This window comes from Natator depressus, chromosome 6, assembly GCF_965152275.1.
Source record: "Natator depressus isolate rNatDep1 chromosome 6, rNatDep2.hap1, whole genome shotgun sequence".
NCBI classification, from domain to species: Eukaryota; Metazoa; Chordata; order Testudines; family Cheloniidae; genus Natator; species Natator depressus.
In genome coordinates, this window is record NC_134239.1 from 33603756 (window position 1) to 33624443 (window position 20688).

The window sequence follows — 20688 nt, forward strand, 5'->3', positions numbered from 1 at the left end:
GCTGATTTAAAAAGATCTGGCTTTAGTAGCTTCCATTTAACATTCTCCAGAGATACTAGTGGATGCACAGACAATCCAGGATGTTTTTGGAAAGTGTAGGGGACAACTTCCTGGTGCAAGTGCTGGAGGAACCAACTAGGGGCAGAGCTCTTCTTGACCTGCTGCTCAGAAACTGGGAAGAATCAGTAGGGGAAGCAAAAGTGGATGAGAACCTGGGAGGCAGTGACCATGAGATGGTTGAGTTCAGGATCCTGACACCAGGAAGAAAGGAGAACAGCAGAATACGGACCCTGGACTTCAGAAAAGCAGACTTTGACTCCCTCAGGGAACTGATGGGCAGGATCCCCTGGGAGAATAACATGAAGGGGAAAGAAGTCCAGGAGATTTGGCTGTATTTTAAGGAATCCTTATTGAGGTTGCAGGAACAAACCATCCCAATGTGTAGAAAGAACAGTAAATATGGCAGGTGACCAGCTTGGCTTAACAGTGAAATCCTTGCCAATCTTAAACACAAAAAAGAAGCTTACAAGAAGTGGAAGATTGGACAAATGACCAGGGAGGAGTATAAAAATATTGCTCAGGCATGCAGGAGTGAAATCAGGAAGGCCAAATCACACTTGGAGTTGCAGCTAGCAAGGGATGTTAAGAGTAACAAGAAGGGTTTCTTCAGGTATGTTAGCAACAAGAAGAAAGTCAAGGAACGTGTGGGCCCCTTACTGAATGAGGGAGGCAATCGAGTGACAGAAGATGTGGAAAAAGCTAATGTACTCAATGCTTTTTTTGCCTCTGTCTTCACGAACAAGGTCAGCTCCCAGACTACTGCACTGGGCAGCACAGTATGGGGAGGAGGTGACCAGCCCTCTGTGGAGAAAGAAGTGGTTCAGGACTATTTAGAAAAGCTAGACAAGCACAAGTCCATGGGGCCGGATGCGCTGCATCCAAGGATGCTAAAGGAGTTGGTTGATGTGATTGCAGAGCCATTGGCCATTATCTTTTAAAACTCATGGCGATCGGGGGAGGTCCCGGATGACTGGAAAAAGGCCAATGTATTGCCCATCTTTAAAAAAGGAAAGGAGGAGGATCCGGGGAACTACAGCCCAGTCAGCCTCACCTCAGTCCCTGGAAAAATCATGGAGCAGGTGACACTAAACTGGGAGGAGTGGTAGATATGCTGGAAGGTTGGGATAAGATACAGAGGGACCAAGACAAATTAGAGGATTGGGCCAAAAGAAATCTGATGAGGTTCAACAAGGACAAGTGCAGAGTCCTGCACTTAGGACGGAAGAATCCCATGCACTGCTACAGACTAGGGACGAAGCGGCTAGGCAGCAGTTCTGCAGGGGTTACAATGGACGAGAAGCTGTATATGAGTTAACAGCGTGCCCTTGTTGCCAAGAAGGCGAACGGCATTTTAGGCTGTATAAGTAGGGGCCTTGCCAGCAGATCGAGGGACGTGATCATTCCCCTCTATTTGGCATTGGTGAGGCCTCATCTGGAGTACTGTGTCCAGTTTTGGGCCCCACACTACAAGAAGGATGTGGAAAAATTGGAAAGAGTCCAGCGAAGGGCAACAAAAATTATTAGGGGGCTGGAGCACGTGATTTATGAGGAGAAGCTGAGGGAACTGGGATTATTTAGTCTGCAGAAGAGAATGAGGGGAGGATTTGATAGCTGCTTTCAACTACCTGCAAGGGGGTTCCAAAGAGGATGGATCTAGACTGTTCTCAGTGGTGGCAGATGACAGAACGAGGAGTAATGGTCTCAAATTGCAGTGCGGGAGGTTTAGGTTGGATATTAGGAAAAACTTTTTCACTAGGAGGGTGGTGAAGCACGGGAATGGGTTACCTAGGGAGGTGGTGGAATCTCCTTCCTTAGAGGTTTTTAAGGTCAGGCTTGACAGAGCCCTGGCTGGGATGATTTAGTTTGGGGATTGGTCCTGCTTTGAGCAGGGGGTTGGACTAGATGACCTGCTGAGGTCCCTTCCAACCCTGATATTCTATGATTCTATGAATGGAAAAAGTGTTATCACCGTATGATGAGACTATATCATCTGTTTTTCCCAAAATAAAGAACAGGAATATTTATTGAACAACTCTGTATTTTCTGTATTATTATTTATAAATCTACCATTTCCATGGACCAATACCATTGCCAGGATTATTTTTGTACCTAAACTATTTAAAATACTCTTTTAGTATTGTTCTGCTCAGTGTTCCAAAAACTAGCTGATTTTGGAGACTAAGTCTTGTTGAATGTCAATATGATTTAGGCTCCTAAATCACTTTTGAAGCTCAGAATTAGGCTCCTAAGGCACTTAAATGCATTAATTGCCTTGGGAAAGCCACAATTTCTCTGTGGCTCAATTTGCCCATCTATATAATAGATATAAATAATACCGATCTACTTTACAGGAATGTTGTACGAGTGAATCAGTTACGACCTTTCTGAGGCAATGCCTAAATACATTTTAAAATCTGGGCTTTAAGGCATCGTATACCTTTAGGAACATTTTTAAATGCCCTGGGCTTAAATGGGAGTGAAGCACACCTTTATGTAATCTGCAGAATAGGGATGGGTTTAAGCATATGCTTAAATGTTCTGCTGAATTTGGGCCATAAATTAAATAGTAGAGGTTTGTTTTACTGAAGGTTGATTTTGAGAAGTTTGTAGCCAAAAGAAATGAAAAATCTCATTCTGCGTGTGGAAGTTTATACTCAGAAAAATGCTGTGCCTCCAGGTTCCACGTCAAGCAAGATCATATACTGGTAACTTCACCAAAGAGAAATTGTATCACCGCACCAGAAAATGATAAAACATCCACCCTGTGGAAGAGTTCACCTTCAACAGTGCTCACAGACTGAACCAAGAAAAAAAAACATTAATAGCAGGGGGAAATCCAAACCCCTTGTCTGAAAGGAAACAGCACCCTCTGCCAGTCTCAGTGCTGAGAAAACACCTCAGACATTCTCACAGTGGGCAGTGAAGCAAAAAAGAGATGATGTACCTTCTAGCTTAAAATATACAGTGCTAGATAGAAAGGAAATGGAATATACGTTGTGTGCAAATATCAAAGTTGAACAGTTGATAGGAAATTATAGGATTGCACTAAACTACGCACAAAATAATAAACTATATTGGTTCTAAAAATTCGTGAAGAGAATTATATCGATGATGTTCAAAATATAATGTACCAGCAGATCCTTTAAACACAAGCCGTACAATTATTCGCCTTCATATGACCTTAACAAGATTCCTCTTTTCTGGACTCTTTTTTGCCTATTTTTTCAGATGATGAAAGGGGAAAGTGAAAAGGGTTGGGAAAAGCAGCAAAATGGTGTATATCAAAAATAATCAAAACTAGAAATAAAATTGTATTAATAAGTATTTGTAAATAATTAATCAGCAATCCTTTGCACAGCCCACAGCCAAACTACATAGCGTCTGAAACAGACAACAGATAAACCTCTGTGGTAATTACTAACTAAAATTGGTCTTGAGGTTTGTTGATTTAACTGTAACTGCAATGTAATTCTACAATGAATTTTGTTTATTATTTTTCCACATTTATCTTTGACATGTCATTTTTTGTTATGCAGGATGACTTGTGACTGTATAACTTTTGGGTACAGGTGGTTGAGATTTCCTGGTGGGAAATTGTAATGCCAAATGCATTAACTCTTATGCAGGAACTCATGTGTCACTTGGCACCGAGGGGTTAATTTTTTATTTTTTTATGCACTACAAATCTCTACATGATATTGCACTTTCATGTTACCCATCTGGACACTTCAAAAATGCTATCAAAGCACAAGCATGAAGTAGAAATTAGTGGCCTGATTTTCAGTACTGGGCACCTACAACTCCCACTGAAGTTAAACAGGAGCTACAGATCCCTCAGATATCTTAAGGAACACTGAAGACAACACAGAAGTAGTATCACTTATCACTGAAAGTCCTCACTTCCTCACTCTACACTCCTTAGCAAATCTAGCGAGTTTCTTATTGGAAACTGAAAAACATTTAACTACTCCTCTTCGAATGCCACAATATCAGAGCCTAGTATACAAGAAAACAAATGTTTGGGGGAAAATTAAATAAAACAGTTTACTAATAAAAAACAGTTGCAGGACTCAGGTCTGAACAGAGATATGCATATATTCAACAGAAGTCCCATCTACATTTAAGGAAACAGCCATGATAAGTGCACCCATTTTTTAAACAGAGTCAGTTAAAATGGGTATTTTCTTAGAGGTCAGTTATGCGTTCCCACACTTAATTTATAAGAGTGGTGGTAGGAGAGAGATTGCTGTCTGCAGTACTACTGGCTCCAGAGAGTTTTGTCATGAAGGAACAGCTTTACATTATGCTTGGAACCTTGTACCTGGGGTTCTGTTAAATCAGCACATCCCCTGGTTCCCACTTTTCAGTACACTCGTCCTTGACAGAGGAGTGGTTGTAGATGCCTTCTGTAACTACACTCCCCTCACCAATGGACTTCCTGCAGGTGGGGGGTTGCTCTCAGGGTCTGTGATAGCAGAAGCCAATATGATCTTGGGCTAAAAATCCATCCCATTATCTATAAAAATCCAAACTTGACAGAGAATCTGGGTTATTGTCCTGTGCTGAAACTAAAATTTGCAGGTGTTGGACACATAATTACTACCAGTAATTATAAAAATAATTTACATGGGGCTCAGTGAAAAATGCATAGCTAGATCTGAGAAAAACTATTCTCCTACTTACTTTTTAAATGAAATAACACAGTAAATTAAGTCTAGTGTTTGAGAAATGTATAGTATGAAAAGAAGGAAAGGTTTATTATGAATTAGGGGAATGTTCTGTTTAAATTTTGTAGCTCTTATATATGATTTACACTAGAACTCCACCAATGTACAGTTTGGTAAGCCACAAACCAAAAATTAAAGCAGATTTCCAGATCCACAGTTTACTGATGCACAGAACAGGGAGGTTCTCTTGGTACGTCAAGGCAGAATTAATATAGGTGTCATCACACTTCACAAGCCACTGAGAGAGTGCCAGGGTCAGCTGTGGCCCTGCCTCAAGAATTCACACGACAGTGGTTGATTGTCTCCTCTGAGATCTCCCTGCTCAGCTGGAGCAGGGCCATATTATTGCTGCTGGAGTGGCTCTGTTGGGGCTGAAGGAGTGATGAGAAACTGGCAGCTCATTCTGAGTGACGTATAGAGGCGTTCTAGCTCCCCTACAGAGCCAATGATTCTTGATGAGCCGCAGGTGCCTCTGTGTCCTCTTAGCATTGAGCCCAGCTGCAAGAGCAATTAAGGATGGCTACCACTACTATTTTGTTGCTATTCCCCCATCTCCATCCCCTCTGCCTGACCTTCCAATTAGCTGCATAATGGGGTGCATGTGTTTTGATAACCACCTGAGTGTTTAATAGTCTCATCGTTTAGATGTTATATACCATAGTGCAGTGATTACAGAACTTAGAGAATGGGTTTGGAACTCCTAGATTTTCTTCCTGGCTCTATAACTCACTTGTCTAGGGACAGTCACTATTTCTCTGTGGCTCAATTTGCCGCTCTAAAAAAACAGGTATAATTATATTGACCAACTTTACAGGAATGTTGTGAGATTTAATCAGCTAGGACCCGATTCTGTACTTCCTTATGGAGATGAAACACCCTTTGAAGTCAACATAAATTTGCTTGGGTAAGAAACGCAGTCTCAGGCCCTGGTAAGAGATTAAGGGCCTTATCCAAAGCCCAATGGAGTCAGTGGATATACTCCTATTGACTTCAGTGGGAACTGGATCAGACCCAAATAGGAGGCTATGTCTGTTTATTTATTGGAAAGGACAGAGGTGATACAGCATCCATGGCTGGAAGGTCAAAATTCAGTTAGAAAACATAAGATGGTAAGAATTTTTTAAAGAAAAAACTCAAAACTTACTGTTATCCACAGGTTATCAAGCAATTCATTAGCTGTGATTCGGTGGGCAGGATCTACTCTCAGAAGTAGCTGCAGTACATGTTTAGCTATAAAAAGACACTTTGATAAATCTAATTTCTGTTAATTATAACAAACCCAACACATCTCCCAAATGTCTGTGAGTGCTTTAATTCAGCAGAGAATATTTTACTTATAATGAGATGAAGTTAGTTCATGAAATCATTTAAGTGAATTTTTTTCTTAGACTCAATTTTACTTTTATGAGAAAATTACTTAAGGAGGTCCAAAATACTGTAATTGTTTGCTGAGTTCATTGTTGTATTATTGGTGTTTGTTTTGTCAGATAGTTGAGTACTTACCAGCCTCACTAACTGTTTGCCAGATTGGATTATTAAAGTGCAGTTCTCCTTTCTTTATTAGTTCAAAAAGGTTTTCTTCTGAGCTTGCTATAAAGGGTGGGTCACCACATAATCTACAATAAAAGTAAGGTCAATTAATAGATTCTTACCATTTTCCACTCATGGAATAACAGATACACAAAATAAAACAGACCAGTATGACTGGAGAAGGTTCAGAAGGGATCTATAAGAATATTTCAAGATCTGAAAAATATACTTTACTAGGAGAGATTAAGGGGCTTATCAAAAAGCAGGTTAAGAGGTAACTTAATTACAGTCTCAGTCACAACCCACAAAGGGAGAAGATGACTAATATCTCACAGATTTTTAATCTGGCAGACAAAGGTGTAACAAAATCCAAAAGCTGGAAGCTGAAGTTAGAAAAATTCAAACTGGAAATAAGGTGCAAATTTTTAACAATGATAATAAACTATTGAAATAATTGATCAAGACATGTTTGGTTCTCTGTCAGTTGAAGTCTTTAAATCAGGACTGGATGTTTTTCTAAGAGATATGCTCTTGTTCAACCACAAGTCACTGGGCTCAATTTTGGAATTATTGTTCTGTGGTCTATGTTATGCAGGTGGTCGGACTAGATGATTATCATGGTGCCTTCAGACCTTTAAACCTAATAAATTATTTTGCATGGGGTTGTTCAAACAGAGGTAAACACAGTCTCAGCCCGCAAAATGCACGAGTCAGAAAGAGCCTAGTTCAGTTCTCAGAGCCCAGGTTAAGTTTGTGGCACTAGCAGTTAGAACATTTTTTTAAATCTGTAAATTGAAAAAAAATTGACATAAGTCATTGAGAGAGAAAGATGGAAACTCAAGATATCCTTTGAGCAAAGTCAATTTTCAGGAAAGAACTGCACTATAGGAAATTAAGTAACTTTGATCTTTTTAAATTTGACATTTACTATATGTAGTCACATCTCGACACTTTATTAAGCTACATAATGTGGAAATTGCCTGATGTGGTATAATCTAAACTAATGTGTCAACAGAAAAGTGATTAAGAAAATAAATCTACAGAAGTGTCAGAAAAATATCTAGGAGATACATGTGTTCGCGCATGTGTGTAAATTATTTGCGAACACAGACATCCCTGGTATTTCTTGGTATCAAATAAATTATATAACAAATTTCTTGATAGTAGAGTAAGTACAGTATTAAAACAAATGACTGGACTACATGCTATTGGACTTCATGTCTGCCAACTCAGTTTACACTTAAAGGAAATAATACAATACAGCATTACTACATTTTTATCTTTTATATTAATTATATACGGACTAATGTGGAAAGAAACAAACAAATGAACACATTCAAAACAAAGCTGGGCAAATATTAAGAAAACATTTGTGCAAATATTAAATAAATGAACTTCCTTTGCCTATGTTCTTGACCCTTTTGTGTTTGGTTTCTGTGAACATTCTAGTTTACCGAAAGGAATGTTCACAGAAACGCCAAATTCGAAGTGATCACAATATAATATTCATGGAAAGTAAATTTTGGACTTGTAAATGCAAAGTATTTACCATGGAAACTACAGTCTACTGAATGATGATCAAATCAGAGAGCAGAAATATACGACCTATGTTTTGAATAAAAACTAATCACCAAAAATTAAATTTCAAATATTCATAACAAGTTGCTTGTGAACAATCTACAGACAAAGACTTACATGGCAAATAATTTCAAATAGTGAATAAATTCTGCTCGTGGACTATTTGAAAACAGAAATAAAGCCTAAATTAATCAAATAAATTATTTGCCACAAATTAAGTTTTTAGCTCTACTCTCAAAACACAGAAATAGCTACTGAAAATGTAGTTGGCATTTCCTAGTGAAGGATGTCTGTCACTTTGTATCAAAGTATAAAATTTTTATCCTGGGATTTCTTTTACTTTCTTTTAATTTTTAATTTTGTTAAGGTAAACATAAAATTAATATTTTAGCATTTTTTCCTCCCGTAAAGCTTTAATCTCAAAATCACTTTTAACAAAAACTACTCTGTTCTCTTTTATCCTTCATGGTTTTTTCCTCTCCCTTCCCCGGCACTTATCCACATGGAACTCAATTTCAAGAAAAGAAAGAATTTTAAGCATGGCTTCATTTTAATCTATGATGCTGTAAATACTGGACAGTGACAGGATTTGTGTACCCCATATCTGCCATCAGCTATTGGTTAGTGCTATAAGCAATGTATACACTAGCCACGGGGCATGGACGAGGGAGGGAGGGCTAGATTTGCCTCCTTAGGTAAAAGCCTTACCTATAGGGTAACATGTTAGCTAGCTGTCTATATTAGCACCCTCTGAACTGCTACAAAGCAGTGCTGATTGCACACAGGAAAGAAACTCTTTACCCCTACCCAGTACACAACAGAATTTAGGCATACACTTAGCATACTGAGCAACAAGATTCCTTTATTCATCAATAAACTAACATACTTCTACATGTTAATGGACTCTCTTCATTGATTACTATTGTTTATGATTCTATCACTTCACATTAAAATGGAAACAAAATGGAAAGTTTAAAGTACACCTCAGCTTAAATTATATATAAAAATGCATTATGCTGGCATTGTCCCATTATGCAGAGACAGTCCTGTAAATTATCATTCATTAAAACTGAGTTCATGAGTCACCTTATGCCCCCCAGATAAGTAGAGATCAAGCCTCTCGTGGCAATAATACACTTGGTGTCAGGATGGAGCATGTCAAAGGGAGGCATTAATAGTAGCCTAGAAGGGTCAAAGTTGTGATAGTGGCAGTAATGGTTGTAATAGCTTCTTTAAACCCATTAAGGGAAGACCAGAAACTTATGCCATGATGCTGAGGGCGAGGGAGGCGCCACTTGCAAAAACAGACTTAATAGAAGAATATCCTACCGCTTTCTCTAATACTATTTTCAAATTAAGCAATAAAAGAAGTGTGAAATGGTTTCTATTAACTCACGTACAGTATGTTCAATCTTGTGCTGTCAACACAACTAGGTGTGAATTAATGCTACATTGTTCTAGCATTGCTGTGATTATAAAATGCTAATTTAAAAATATTTATATTGCTAATTAAGGAATAAGGTCAGAAGTTCTGAGCTGTGACTGTTAGCAACACAATTCACTGTTCCGAATTTTACAAGTTCTGAGCAGTGAATTGTGCTGATTGCAGACACAGCTCAGAATTCTTATTAGCCAATCAAATCACCCAATTTCTAATGCCCATTTTAAAATATATTCTATTGTACTGAGTTGTGCAACTATAACTACTGCCATACCAACATTAATACCATAAAACAGGACCATAAAACTGATGATGCATAAGCATAAAAAAGTTCACATAACACAATACACACTAGAAATAAAAATAAGAATACAGGTAATAAAACTACGATGAGGCCTTTGTTAGGCTGAGAACAAAAACAAAGGTGGGTTAGTTACAAAGTAAAAAAAAAACAAAGACAGAGGAACCACTGCATGGAGAAAGAAAAACAAATCCCCAAAAGGGGGAAGGTATGAGCATATGAATTGTGTGTGTGTGTGCGCGCGCACGTGTGCACACGCGCACAAAGGCTAGAACATAAAAGTATCAGATTGCACGCAAGAGTAGAAAAGTCTTGGCATAGAAAGCACACTAGTGGATCAAATAGAAGGAAGCAAGGCTCTAAACCATGAATACATTAAAACCATGAATTAGGGAGAAGGAAGCTAAGAAGAGAAAGAGACCAAGAGAAAAATTAAGAATATGCAAATATTAAATCAAAAAGAGCATCTGTAAGCAATGTCACCTTTAATTTATGTAAGTCTCACTTTTCATTCTTTATAGACTGTATTATGCAAGGCACTCCTGTAAGTATTTTTGCTGTATCTTGTTTTTAATAATTGGGATATGCTTGTATGATTTTTCAGCTAATAACTAATTTTGACACATTTCTCTCTCTGAGAAATAACATCTCATAATTTGGTAACAATGAATGTACTGCTGTCTAGGCATGGTACTGCTGCTACATTATGAGAAGCTTTATTAAAGACATGCATACAGTCCCTCCTACAACAGCATGCTTTGATAGCATCAAGGTAAATCACAAAGAGTCAAATCCAGCATCTTTTCAGACAGACATGTAAGGCCCAGAATGAAGTGGAATTTCTTCATTACTGCTACATGAGGACAGACAACCTGTGCAGAGAGACTCTGCAGCCATTGCACACCATAACTGCCTGCTAGCTACTATAAACTGAAGAAAAGGTGCTGCAGTGCAAAACAGCAGGGTGTGAAATGTAGAACGCTCTAATGTGTCATGCTCTAACTATCCCATGCGGACTGTGCTGATGCCAACTAAAAGGTATCTAGTTCGCATTGATGTAGTCACATTTCAGACAGGATTACGTTAACATGCATTAGGTATCTTTTAGTTCATGCCAGCAGGATCTACACAAGGCAGCTAGAGCATGACACATTCGAACATTCTACAATTCACACCCCTCTAGTCTGCACTGCAGCACCATTTAGACAAGCCCTGCGCCTTTCCCTGCACATTTCCCTGGGTATGCAGCTTTTTTCCTTGGGTTGTGCATTCCATTTGAGGATTTACCCTATAATTTGCAAGTCAATAGCCAATTCCTTCAGGCCAGCATGTTAAAAAGACAACACCTAAATCCTTAGTTTAATTTTTTAGAATGACAATGCAATGTTCTGTAATCAGATGTTATTATCAGGACTATAAACTGGTTCATAAACTAAATATGTATTCTTCAAAATCTGAGCATACTTTTAGCTCTCTTTTTGGGACATTCATTTGTAATATATTTCATATAGGTTATTATCTCAAAGATCTCCAGTCTAAAACCTCTTTGCACACAAGTTTACTTTTTATTTTAATGAAAATTCATAAGCAGTTTTATTATAAAGGGACAGTACATTTATACTGATTTTACAAACTACTTACAGCATGTACATAATGACGCCTATGCTCCAAACGTCACACTGTTGGCTATAGTCATGGGCACTGATAACTTCTGGGGCTACCAACCAAGCAGAAAAAATAATATTAATAATAGAAAAAATTACTTTTCAATGCTTAAACACAAAGCATGAAGAATGTGCTGATGTGGTATAATTTATTCCCCCATGAAAAAAAGAACCAACAGCAGATGTTTAAATGAATAATGTACAGGCCTTAACAATTCATGTTGATGTGTCCTCACTTTTATCATTTAGCTTCTAACAGGATTGTGACATTAACTGTGTGACTAAATGTGGTATTGTTTTTCAAGTCGTAAATTGTTAAAACATTATTTATAAAATACTGATTTAAAGTACAGCATGATACCACATAAATATTTTTCCTTTCTGAAAAGTAAGTGTAATATGCAAGAATATTCACTTTTTCTTCATAAAGCATAAGGGCTTTTGGTAGCACCTATTGTCTAACATATACTCTGTACAGTGTACAGAATTTTTAAAAATTAACAATCCTGAAAATAAAAATGTTTTTGAACACTCAAATAGGTTTATATCTTTATTTCTATGTGTACTAGATTACAAAATGCACACACTCATCTATTCACTAATCATTTTTATGTTGATACAGCCGTAGGTTAAAAAAAAATGCTGCTTTGGGGCCAAATTGGTGATGGTTTATCTACTACATTATGGGACTGAAGGTCATGAGCTCACTGCAAGACTTGAAGTCCTCGTTCCCAGAATCAATGAAGATGACATGTTTTGCCCCAGAGAGAAAGAGAAAGCTAAATGCTTCATGGATCACTACCCCAACATATGCAGCACTGGAGCAAATTGACTGTGTCTGTCTTAATAGGTGTTCTCCCACCATCTCAACAAAGTCCGATTAACTATCTCAACCTCAATAACATTTTAACATACTATTTAACATTCTGTTGTCATTTAAAGTCTCCTTTTCAAAGCATTTGTCCCTTGCTTTGAAGATATCAAGCTACAGAATGTACTTTAAAATACTGTCATAATATCAAAACTGGTAGACAAAACGTTTAAAGAAGTAATTCCATTGTCGGTATTTGCCAAATTTATCAAAAGCTATAAATCAAACTATCATCTCATCCTTAAGATATTAGCTAACCTATTATATTTTAAGAATATTTTATACTAGCATTAATCTAATCTATTAAAAGAAGGGGAAAAGATGGTTCCATTGTGAAGTGCGAGAGCTGGAGAATTCATACAGTTTCATGTCTCCAAAAGAAGAAAATATAGAGGACCAGATTCTTCGCTGATGTAACTCCAATAAAGGCAATGAAATGACATCACCAGAGGATGTGGCCCAAAGCATTTTTAAGTGCCTAGCTTGTACTTGTTACACATGCTGACTAGGAAGAAAAGCTATTTCTAGATTAGCTATAAAGGTTAGCTACTGATCACAAAGTAATTTCATCCTACACAGAACCCTCCTTTTAAAAAATATTTCAAGATACAGTACCATTTTTTTTGGAGGTTGACATGCCTGTGGGGCTAAATTTTTTATTCTTCATTATCTTTCCCAGAAGGAGGTCTGTTTTTACTTTGTTAAACAATCCACAGTCAGCTAGTCAATCTGTGAAACTCATTGCCTAAATGTATCATTGAGGCAAAGAGCTCAGTAGGATTTGAAACAGAATTAGATACTGGATGATGAGGACATCCATAATATACAAGATAAAAAAAAATGTTTAGAAGGTCATAAGACATCTACTAACTGATTTGGGAGGAGGAAGGGAGTTTTAACAAATTTGATCTATGGGCAGGTTACTCCATAATTACCAACTTCAATATTTGTTTCAACTTCTTCCGAAGCATCAGATACCAGTCACTGTCAGAGAAAGAACCACACATATGGCAGTTCCTATGTGAAGCAATATTAGGCCACATCTACATTAAAAAGGCAAGTCAAACCAGTTATAACACTCAGGGGTGTGAGCAATGTACACATTGGTGAACACAGTTATGTTGACCTAAGTCCCAGTGTAGACAGCGCTAAGTTGACAGAGAATTCTTCCGTTGACCTAGCTAGCGTCTCTTGGGGAGACAGATTAACTACAGCAACAGGAGAACCCTTCTCTACGTTGTAGTGAGTGTCGACAGTCAAGCGCTGCGGTGGTACAGCTTCAGTGTAGCAGCTGAAGTGTAGACATAGCCTCAGTGTTTAATCCCTCTGTACCTCTTTTTCCCTTTGCAAAGTTTAGGAAGACTAGGGTCTCCATGTCCTCCCATTTTATCTGAGGGAGGTTTGGGGGTGGGCAAGATGGTGATGTATGTGAAATTTGAGAAGCACAAGTTTCCTGTTTCTAGTTAGGACCTTTAATTCTGAGCATGCCGAAGGCCTGAGTAAGGGTTGGGATTCTGCTTTTTGGGAGGTGGGGAATGGGTTGATGCCTCTTTCCCTTAGATCCACAGTGTGAGCTCTCGCTGCAAGACCTCAGACCTTTCTAGCCTGCTCTCTGGCTGACTGGAGAGAGTAAGGACATCTGAACAAACAACAGTCATGTACTTTGTTAGTATCCAACAGCTGTGTTATCCTTGTCATACTGGGAGCAAAAATTCAACAAAATGCATTTCTAGTCTGTGTAATCCACTGCTACTGGAGAGGCCAAGAACTTAGTAGGATTAAAAAAAGTGAATTAAACAATATGGATACTGTGAACATCCACATTTACACAAGATAGGATACGAAGTTTATAAGGAATATAAAGCCTCATGCTTCAAGGACACAAAGTTGGTCACTATAACTGCAAGGGTTAGAAAGAAACTTCTCCACTATTATTATTATTATCCATTATAGTTACTTGCACCTCCCACTGAAGCATATGGTAAAGACTACTATCAGAGACAGGATATCAGACTAGACAGATCATTGGCCTGATCTGGTATGCCAATTCCTTTAAGGGAGGGGGAAGCTCCTGACAAAAGGAGCTTAGAAGTAGCACCTCTCCATGTAGCACCTCAATGATACATTTAGGCTATTTGTGAGCAAGAAAGAACACGGAGACTTATATTGCATTTCTTCATGTAATAAGAATAAAACAAACATTCATAAACTGTATGAAGTGCTGAACTTACCCATGTAGGTAGGAGTCCCACACGTAGACTGAAACATGCTTTCACTACCACCTGCTTTCTGTACAGCTAAACCAAAATCAGTCACCTACAGGAAACAACACAGTAATGAAACTATCCATACTGACATGAAGCTGAAGTTCTTCTGTCCAGCTTAGAGTTTATTGTTTGTAGCAAAATGGCTGTAGTCAGAGATAACGGAGTTTGACTGGACCTCTCTCAAATCATCCCCCTCAATCTCCTACCTCAAGTAGGAAGGACTCTATCCAGGGATTTCCCTACACCTCCCCAATGGGGGTGCTTACCCCCCCTGAATTTCCCCAACACCTCCCTGTCACAGGTTTGTGAACTAGTTACATGCAGCTTTGCCAATTTAGCAATTGTTTGGAAATTTGAATTGAAATTGAAACATTAATACACACTTTAAAAGCATATAAAGTGTATCATAAAATATGTGTAACTGAAAAAAGTATAATAGATTTGAAAAGTATGAACATAGACTAGCTTCCTTATACAGCTGTTGTTTTTTATAACAATGTCAGTGCATTCATTTCAGTGATTGTTGGCCAACCTAATAATTTCAAAATTATGATTTATAAGCAAAGTTTAAATGAGCTCTCCCTGACAGCTAGTGATGAGCTGGATGCTGGGGGGAAAGGCTTCAGGACAAGAGTGTATTTACATTCACACCTAATCTACCTAGGTATCCAGCAAATAGAGCTGTGTTGCCCAAGTGATAGATTTTAGCTGGGGGTGGGTTACAAATCACTTGAATGCAGACGGTAAAGAAATGTTGTTATTCTTATTGTATGAGTAAAGGGCAGTAGATCTGTACTTACCCTGTGCTGATTGAGGGCATCAAGAAAGAGGGTGGGGGCAGGTGTTTTGCTTGATGGTCTGCCTGAGCCTCAAGTAGTATTTGACCTGCCCCTCTCCCCTGTTTAAAGACAAAGCTGATTAGGCTCCATAGACAGTCTTTTGTTCTGTTAAGTGACCACTACAGCTGATATCACTGATAATCAGGTCTAAGTGCTTAGACCTGCTGTGGGACAGTGTTTCTGTGGAAGAGAAGGCCCAGTCTGCACTAGCAGTGAGGTTCCCCCACTGAGAGCTCAGCTGAAATCCCTGAAAGCCAGGTGGAACCTCAAGAGACCAACTCGCAGAGGTCACAGTGGCAGGTGGCAGCCGAAGGTGACGGTGCAGGGCCATTGGCAACAGAGAGATGGAGTGAACGGTGGCACAACGAATAACAGTGGCCAGAGCGAACAGTGAGCAGCTGGAGGAACGAGCAAGGTGCCTTCTTGCCCCCCACCTGGGATGTGAACTCATGTGAAAGCAGCGCTGAACTCCGAGTCTCCTCTGACCAAGGACAACACCAGTGAATGTTAATGAGGCTGTTAGAATGCTGGAGACACAACACAGTTCATGCGAACAAACATGGCTGTGGCATCATACTTTCTATTTGAGGAAGAGGTAACATACACTACAAACTGGAGGCCAATGTTAAGTGCATTGTCACTTGTTCATCTTGAAGTTGAACACCGGTTCCGAACAAGACCAGCAAATGCTCACTATCTTTCTGCAAGAAACTCAACTGACTGGTTAGACACATGTGGTGCAACAGTGAAAGATTCAACAGTTGAAAAAGTAACGAACTCTCTCATCACATTCAAATAATTTGCATATATGGCTGATGAATGCACCAATGCAAATGGTCATCACGTATTAAGTAATTGTGTATGTTACCTTGATGTCAGTGGTAGGCCAGTAGATGCATTTCTAGATGTTCAAGTTATAGAAGACAGAATGGCTGCATCTGTGACAACCCACATCTTAGAAGAGTTAAATGCTTGTCAATGGGACCCCAAACAGATGGCTGCTTGTGCACTTGATGGAGCTGCAAACTTCTCTGGAAGACATGGTGGAGCACAAGCTTTGCTCAGAGAAAAGTGTAACCCTAATCTCTCCTATACACACTGCAGAGGCCATCTACTCCAACTAGCGCTAGTATGAGCTGTAGACTCTTCAAAAAACATTTAAAAAGCTATAAGTTTAATGTCTTCATTATATTCTTTTTTCAGCAAGAGTCCAGAAAGACTGAATATCTTGGAAAATATAGAAGATACACTGAGACTGAAGTTCAAATTAGTCCAACCTGGGAAAACCCTCTGGCTTTCTCATGAGCGATCCTTGGCTGTTGTCTTAAAATTACTCCAGCCATTATTACTGGCTTTGGAAAGTATCTACCAAGATGGGATGGATCTAAGTAGTGAGGCTGGTGGATTACTTTTGCTACTACATACACAGAAGACTATTGCCATTCTCTCTCTTGTAAGTCTACTGTTGAAACCACTTGGGTCATTAAACAATGCCATCCAGGCATCTGCTACAACAGTAGTAGATCTTTGTCCAGCAATAGAAGCTACATTTGGATCAGTCAGAGAGCTATCCATTGAAAAAGTACTGTAAGAAGCAAAGACTTCAGTCCAGAAGTTGACTAATGAAGGCATTTATATTGAATCCTTCAGTGAAGAGGACAAGAAGTATTTGTTAAGACAACTGAAAAAGTACACAGACTTGATGCTTAAAAATCTACAACAGCGACTTCTACATTCTACTCAACCTCTACATAGCGATTACAGATCCCGGTCTTATAAAACACTGACAGTTGAGTGGAGTGAGGCACTACCAGCAATGGGGCTGCCACGTGCTCAGGACAGAATAGAGTTTGAACACAGAATGGAATATCATATGACGAATGAATGAAGATTTGACTTCAACTTCTTTTTTACCATCACTAGTGGCTCGACCTGATCTTTATGCTATGTTTCCTGGGCTGAAAGAAGTAGGAATTCATCTCTTGCTACTCCCAGTCACAACAGCTACAGTTGAGCATTCTTTTTCATCATTGAATAGAATTTTGTGTTTTGAAAGAAGTCGCCTTCTGCCTGATCATGTGAATGAACTAATGAGCATATCAATTGAAGGAACAGAAATACTGGACACATGAGAAGCCACCAAAGATGAATGCATTGCATTCAAGAAGTTCATTAACAGAGTTGTGCAAAATTATAACAAGAAACCAAGAAGGATGTAGATGTAGTGCTTCACAGAAGGCTTGAGTAGCCAACTTTAATTTGTGTGATGATTTTAAAATCTAATAAAATGGTCATGAAACATTTTTCAGTTTTTACTATGGTGCCATACTGCCCACCTTCACCCTCATGGTCTCACCCCGCATCGGCCCTGACCCCCGCCCTGCCCCGTAAATTTGAACACACCCCCTAATTTCAATTCCTGGGGAAAACACTGACTCTACCCCATTCCTTTCATACATGTCTGTTACTTTGTATCAAACACTGCTAATGTTTGTTCCATAACTACCTTGCTAGGCAACCTGTTCCACTATCTAAGCATAAGATATTTAAAAGGTTTTTCCTGATATTCAAGATAACCTTAGACCCAGAGGTCATCAAAAAAGAATATACCAAGGATAATGGGCAAATTCCTGTTAATCATTTTGCTTTCCTTGTTGATACGGTAGGCTGGGAGGCTCACCTAAAATCTACTACAGATAGTAGAGGCAATAATCAGATACAGTCCATCGTGGGGGTAAGTAGGGAGAGGGCCAGAAGTCAGGAAGGAAAGTCAAGAGAAGCAAAACCAAAATGTCTGGAAAATGAGAGAGCTGTTTATTAAGAATCACACAGAGTTTGGACTGCTGCAGAAAACAACTCCTTACTCTATCAGTGACTAGAGCATGCTCCCATGTGGGCCCACTCCTCGCAATGATTGCATGTTCCTTGCACAGCAGTAAGAAAGTTGAGAGGGAGCAAGCAGCAGCAGGGGAGAGGGGCTGTTGAAAGCATTATTCAGCTGCCTGAACCAGAGAAAAGAGGGTGAAGGCTCTTCGGCAGCTCTTCAGAAACAGTTGCTTGGCTGGTCAGCAGCTTGGGTCCACTGCACTCTGCTTTGCTTAACACATTCTGCACTGTACTCTATGTGTTTGTGCCTACCTATTAAATCACTGGTGGTTCCCTTAACTTTACCGGCTGGCTCTTTAACAAAAAAACGGCAGGGGGTGGAAAAATAATTATTACAGGCAGTTCTGTGGGTAATGTTCTCCTGCTCTGATCCAGAGTGGGATCCCAGCACCTTCCTTGAACCAAGAAATGACAGACGCTGGAAAAATTGGTCTGGAAAAACCCCAAACACCTTTTTCATTAGTTAGTTAGTGTGACGTTATTGACATAAGCTGGGACCGTACAGATCATTGTTGCAACCAAAATCCTGTAGTGGCACCAAAACTTGTATAAAGGGGGTCGAATGAGGTGTCTAAGACAAGGTTATGGTTTGCTGGTTATGATTAAGCTGTCTATATGTGTATCATTTTTATAGTTAAAGTTATGAATATTGGCTCTATACTGTCTGTATTTCAAACCTGTGCTATGCTTCTGGGAACACTCCAGACAAGTTGGTGTCAGCTCTGCCTAGCCTGCTTGATGGCCCGTTAAGGACCATCACCTATACAACTGATCCATTGCGAGAAGGCAGACTTGCCTTATGACTCAGCAAGGGACCTGCCTATGGACAGAACGCTGAGGTTTTTCAGTGCCATGTGATGGACAGCTTGTCTTTGAGACAAAGAAAGAAAGACCACATGGCAAGAGAATATAAAAAGCTGCTGCAGCTCCTCCATCTTGTCTTCAATCCTGCTTCTTACTTCTGAAGGAACTTTGCTACAAACTGAAGCTCTACACAAAGGACTGATGACCCATCCCAGCTGCGGATGTACTTCCAGAGACTTGATTTGAACCTGCAGTCAGTGTTCAAATATTCTATCACTGCTGCAAGCCTGAACCAAGAACTTTGCCATTACTGTATGTAATTGATTCCATTTAACCAATTCTAGCTCTCATCTATATTTCTTTCCTTTTATGAAAAAACCTTTAGATTTTAGATTCTAAAGGATTGGCAACAGCGTGATTTGTGGGTAAGATCTGATTTGTATATTGACCTGGGTCTGGGGCTTGATTCTTTGGGATCGAGAGAACTTTTTTTCTTTTACTGGGTATTGGTTTTCATAACCATTTGTCCCCATAACAAATGGCACTGGTGGAGATACTGGGAAACTGGAGTGTCTAAGGGAATTGCTTGTGTGACTTGTGGTTAGCCAGCGGGGTGAGACCAAAGTCTGCTCTGTTTGGCTGGTTTGGTTTGCCTTAGAGATGGGAAAAACCCGAGCCTTGGGCTGTAACTGCCCTGCTTTAAGCAATTTGTCCTGAATTGGCACTCTCAGTTGGGTCCCGCCAGAACCAGCATCATTAGTTAGTTAGCTAGTGTTTAAAAACCAAATTAGAGGTTTATTCTATATGAAACTGATGAGTGTGAGTAGGTTTAAAAAAAAAAAGAAAAAGAAGCTGTTACCCACACTTTTAAAGATGGGCACTACATTAGCCTTTTTCCAGTTGTCTGGGACTTCCCCGGATCGCCATGAGTTTTCAAAGAAAATGGACAATGGCTCTGCAGTGCGTAAGGACCCCTAGATTGGGGCAGTGGCTGAACTCCATTCAGGCTCAAAAATCGTAAAACACCCCTGGGAATCCAGAGCATAAAGGCTTGGACTCCCCTCAGAGCAATGGGTGGCCAGGATGGGGCACTTGCTAGGATCCGTGAAAACAAGCACTTCCAAGGTGAACTAAAATGCTGAATTTCTACTAGTTGATAGATGTAAAATGCCTAACAGTAAGCCCCCTATACAACTGTGATAGTTATACACAGGAACCCAAGGAGAGGCCATCACAAAAATAACCCAAGTGGGATAGGTGAGTATCAGAAAGGAAAACATCTGGTAACAAATTGTTTTCCATTCTGGATCCTGACCTCTCCCCTAATGGGAGACATTTGGCATATAGAGAAGAGTAGGGAAAATTACAGGGAGAAGGTATGTAGGACAGAAAGAAGGTTCTTTCTTCCCTAAAATTAGCAGTATTTATCTACTACAGGATCACCACCTGGAGCAACCGTCTGTCCAAGAATGAGACTGTGGAGAATTAAAGATAAAGCTCAAAGTGTTTTCTAAAGGATGAATGAACTAGTATCTGGATTGTGAAGGAAGAATCTTACATTATATGGGCTTCATGTGGAAAAGCCCATCAATTGGGGGACTGCATCACTCTGGTTGGTATCTTTACTTTCCTTTGCATCTCTTGTAGACAAAGATTCTAGGCCTCTAAAATTAATCTCTGAAGCCCTCTCATGCACTCATATCCATATAGGAATCTCCAT

General features: G+C 39.4%; 1 protein-coding gene and 1 long non-coding RNA gene across 9 annotated transcripts in view; one reads left to right on the plus strand and one right to left on the minus strand.

Moving 5' to 3' along the window:
* The window catches only part of LOC141988907 (uncharacterized), a 34602-nt gene that overhangs the window by 12151 nt on the left and 1763 nt on the right, over window positions 1-20688 (plus strand). Inside the window, exon 2 of the long non-coding RNA XR_012639865.1 lies at window positions 20406-20580. This is a non-coding gene — a long non-coding RNA (uncharacterized LOC141988907). The remainder of the gene's footprint in view (window positions 1-20405; window positions 20581-20688) is intronic.
* The window catches only part of STK33 (serine/threonine kinase 33), a 93142-nt gene that overhangs the window by 8949 nt on the left and 63505 nt on the right, over window positions 1-20688 (minus strand). For all 8 annotated transcript variants that reach the window (XM_074955004.1, XM_074955006.1, XM_074955003.1 and 5 more), the window contains 4 exons: window positions 14404-14488; window positions 11279-11354; window positions 6291-6403; window positions 5932-6017 (listed from right to left, as the gene is read on the minus strand). In XM_074955004.1, coding sequence (XP_074811105.1) covers window positions 5932-6017; window positions 6291-6403; window positions 11279-11354; window positions 14404-14488 — 360 coding nt within the window. The remainder of the gene's footprint in view (window positions 1-5931; window positions 6018-6290; window positions 6404-11278; window positions 11355-14403; window positions 14489-20688) is intronic.